Source organism: Parus major, chromosome 26 (genome assembly GCF_001522545.3).
Source record: "Parus major isolate Abel chromosome 26, Parus_major1.1, whole genome shotgun sequence".
NCBI classification, from domain to species: domain Eukaryota; kingdom Metazoa; phylum Chordata; class Aves; order Passeriformes; family Paridae; genus Parus; species Parus major.
Window position 1 is genome coordinate 5,365,922 of NC_031795.1, and position 4,220 is coordinate 5,370,141.

The window sequence follows — 4,220 nt, forward strand, 5'->3', positions numbered from 1 at the left end:
GGGATGTGCGCACGATGCGCGCAGGGTGAGCGCGGGGATGTGCGCAGGATGTGAGCGGGGTGTGCGGGGATGAGCACCGGGATGTGAGCGGGATGTGAGCGGGATGTGCGCAGGATGTGAGCGGGATGTGCGGGGATGTGCGCACGATGCGCGCAGGATGTGAGAGGGATGTGCGGAGATGTGCGCACGATGCGCGCAGGATGTGAGAGGGGTGTGAGCGGGATGTGAGCGGGATGTGCGCAGGATGTGAGCGGGGGATGAGCGCGGGGATGCAGCGCGATGTGAGCGGGGATGCAGCGGGGGCGCGGCGGGATGAGGGCGGGGATGCGGCGGGACGAGCGCGGGGATGCGGCGGGACGAGCGCGGAGATCCAGCGGGACGTGCGCGCCATGTGCGCGGGGATGCAGCGGGACGTGCGCGGGATGTGCGCGGGGATCGAGCGCGATGTGCGCGGGATGAGCCCGGAGATCCAGCGGGACGTGCGCGGGATGTGCGCGGGGATTGAGCGCGATGTGCGCGGGATGTGCTCGGGCTGCGCTCGGGCCGTGCCCGGCCCCGCTCTCCCCGCTCCCCGGTCCCGGAACTCGCCTGGCGGAGCATCCCCGGCCCGGCCCCGGGGCACCGCAGCGGGATCGGCCCGAGATCCCTCCGGGATCCCTCGCAGAGGCGGCGGCCGCGGGGCCAAGGTCACCCCGCAGCGACTACAATTCCCAGGAGGCAGCGAGATCCCGGGAAAAGGCCCGGGGGGAGCGGAGGAGGAGTGAGGGGTTCGCTCCAGACCCCTCCGAGCTGCCTTCCCCCAGCATTTGCCTCTTCCCCATCGGAGCTGGGATGTCCCATCCCAGGGGATGGCTGAGAATCCGGCACAAACGGACGCGAATCTATTTCGGGATTTACCTCAGTTATGGGAAAACAAACAAACAAAGAACAAAAAAAAAGCAGCAGCATGAGGAGAAATAAATGCCTGACGGTCGGGTTTGAAGTGCTGCGTGCTCCTTGCAGGGCTGCAGCCCCTGCACATCTCCGGGACCACCTTCCAGGACCTCCACGGTCATTAGCGGGTATTATCCTCGCTCTCTCTGAGGAAGAGGTGGGATAATCATTCCCCATTTAACGCCTGGGAAGCTTGGCACGGCGCACATTAAGTGATTTGCTGACAGGCACACAAGAAAATTGCGCTAGTCAAGCGTTCTCCCAATTATGCCATCCTTGGAACTGCATAATTTCCCTGCGTGATTCCAAACACGGCTGAGACTCCCTGGGCAGGGCTTCATCTCTGCAGAGCTCAAAGCAGCCGGCAGGACCCGTCCGTGCCCGTGTCCCCACCGCGGGGCTCCTCGGGCCACAAGCGCTCGGCTCCGCTGCCCCTCTCGGCGGGCAGGACGTGCAGGTATAACCTGGGGGGGACACGAGAGGTCTGGGGGGGCTCAGCCGCTCGGGGGGTGCCGCACAAACCCCGGCTCCGACCTTCCCCGAGCGCCGCTTCACCCCCGCGCCCGGCGGAATTCCGCAGCCCAGTGGAAATTCCCCAGCGCTCCAGGGGCCTCCAGGGGCCGGCAGAACCTCCCCGGAGCCGAGCGGGGCCCTGGGACGGTGAGCAGAGGGATCCGGGGGGAGCAGGAATCGGGGGCAGCGGGGATGGGGAGCGGGGAAGCCGGGATGGGGCTGCGGGGCTGCGGGGATGGGCAGCGGGGATGGGGAGTGGGGAGGGGGCAGTGGGGATGGGGCTGCGGGGCTGCGGGGTTCTGTGGATGGGGATGGGGCTGCGGCTCCCCCGCGGCGCTGCCCGCGCTGCTCTCCGGACTCCCCTGCCCTCATTGCGATGGGCCCGGCCTGCCCAGCCTCCTAATCTGCGCTAAGTGGGACTGCCGATGAACGCCGCGATAAATTTAGAAAGAAATCTTTGTGTGGGTCAGAGGAAAAACACGGGGAAGCCGAGCTGCGGCGGAGCGCTCCGATTTCCCAGGGCTCGCTCCCAGCAGGATTTCTCAGCGCTGCCGCTCTCGCCAGAGGCAGCCACGGGGCTCAGAGCTGGGCCAGACTCTGCTGGACTTTGTGAGCCATAAAATAAAAGATTTTTAAGTAATTTAGCGGGGGAGCAGAGGGAGGAGGCAGCGGAGGCTGCGCTGCCCCGGCTCCGACCGCGGGCTGACATTTCAGAGCCTCTTAAAGAGCAACTTTGCCTTCCCCAGGATTTGTTTATAAACACGAGCAGGGAAAACAGTTGTGCTTAATTCCTCTCTCAGGCTCTTGCCTGCACTGCCTGCTCCTGCCCAATCGCTTTTGTTAATCTCTTAAATTGTTTTAAAACAACAACAACAAAATAATGGCATTAGCGGTGCGAAATCCCCCGTGAAATCACCAGCACAGCCCCACACCCCTCTCTAAAATCAGAATATTTCAAACTATTTTATCATTTGCTGGTAAATTATATTGTACCAGAGCGAGGAGAGGAAAAGAATTTTCTGAATGTATTTCCTTTAATAAGCTATTAAGACGTTGTACTGCTAATTAAACTATTAATTAGACGTCTTATCGTTCCTAAACACGTTAGCATGTTGCCAAAGCAGCAATAAGCCTCTGGGGCAGGCAGGAGATAAGGAAAAAAGGAAGATGCAAACATGAAGATTAAAAAATAGGAAGAAAAAAAATTAAAGAAATAACAAATAAAAAAATTAAGAGTCAGAAGGGTGATGTATTGGTTAATTTATAGGAATAAAAAATAAATAACTTGAGAATGAATTTCCTGTGTAGGAGCCCTTGGGGCACCTGTGTTTTACAAAGGACAAAAAGGGACAGGACTTTTCAGATCTTCGTTTTTCTGCAGCAGTGGGACCAGAAGTGGAACCCATCTTCCCCAAAACCAGGAATTAGGAAATTAAAAGGAAAAAAAGAAAAAAAAGTGGGGGTTTTTCTTCTGCAGAGGAAAAACACCAGGAATTTTCAATAGGAAGATCTTAACCCCAAGGAATTTCTGCACCTGACAGGCAGCACCCCAGGCTGGCCCAGCCTTGTTTTTCTGAAGTTAAGAAAGGAAATTCCCAGCCTTGCAGTGTTTGGGGTGTTCCTTGCACTCTCTGAAGGTTTTTCCTCCTGTCCCTGTGGCTCCTTCAGGAATGAGGAGTTGGGAAATTCAGGGACAGCTCTGAACCACCCCGAGGTGCTGCTCCCACAGCCTTTGGGACCTTTCAGTCCCGGCTCTCCCTGATCTCTGCCCATCTCAGGGTTTGCAAAACATTCCAGCGTTTTCAGACCCCAATTCCTCAGCTCAGTGGCTCTCAGGGGATGGATAATCTCATTTGTGTCATTTACTACAAATCAGAGGCAAATTAAATGGATCTGAAGGCCGAAATTAAAGGCTCCAAACACATGGGAAGTGCCTGTAATGCAAAGAGCTGTAAATATATTTTATTTTAGGGGAGTGGATGGGAAAGCCCTACACAGATGCTCTTACCTGGGAAACAAAGACAGAATCATGGAAGTGTTAAGGCTGGAAAAGACCTCTAAGATCAAATCCAACCACTAATGCTGGAAAAGGAGGAAAAAAAACAAAATGAGCTTGGTTGTGACCCTTTTGCAGCTCTGGGAAATTCCTTTGTGATGGTGGCTGAGGTTTAGGCTGGCCCAAAGCTGCTGCTCAGGACACTGCTGGATCCCTGGCTGGGATTTCAGGGATGTCCCGGCCTCAGGATAAATTCTGGGAAAATTCTGGATTCCCTGGGTTGGATTTTAGGGATGAGGAAGTTCTCCAGCTCCACCAGCCCCTGAGGTGGGGCAGGGGATGTCACCAGAGCCACTCAATTCCCTGCGTGGGAATTATTATTATTCCCTTGCAGGGGATGGAGCAGCAGAAATGGGAGAATTCCCACAGGGCTTTTTGAGGATCCAACCCTGAGCAAGCAGAAAAAGGGAAAAAAAAACCAGAAAAAAAGAAAAAGGAAAGAAAGTGATGTGAAATCCAGGTTAGAAATGCCATTGTGGGTGTTCCCCGTGCCTGGAACACGAGCTGTCACTCTGTTTTCCCTGCCATATCCCTGTCACAGCTCCTTTATTCCCTGTGATTCCCTAATTCCGTGGTTTCACTGATCCAGGGCTGGAGCTGTTTTTGGGGGCAGCTCTGCCAGGGCCCCATTCCCGAGTCACAGCCGCCCTCTGGAGCCCGGCAGGGAGTTCTGGCAGAGCTCAGCCAGCAGGCAGCAGCATTGCAGCACAAATAAATA

The 4,220-nt window shown here is 55.9% G+C and overlaps 1 protein-coding gene across 1 annotated transcript; it reads left to right on the forward strand.

Annotated features, from left to right (window-relative positions):
* Positions 1-65: 65 nt before the first annotated feature.
* LOC107214913 (sec-independent protein translocase protein TatB-like) lies at positions 66-1,623 on the forward strand. Its single transcript, XM_033519964.1, has 2 exons — positions 66-1,390; positions 1,478-1,623. Exon 1 carries the CDS (start codon positions 234-236, stop codon positions 762-764), a length of 531 nt encoding a protein of 176 aa, XP_033375855.1. The 5' UTR covers positions 66-233; the 3' UTR covers positions 765-1,390; positions 1,478-1,623.
* The last annotated feature ends 2,597 nt before the right edge of the window (positions 1,624-4,220 follow it).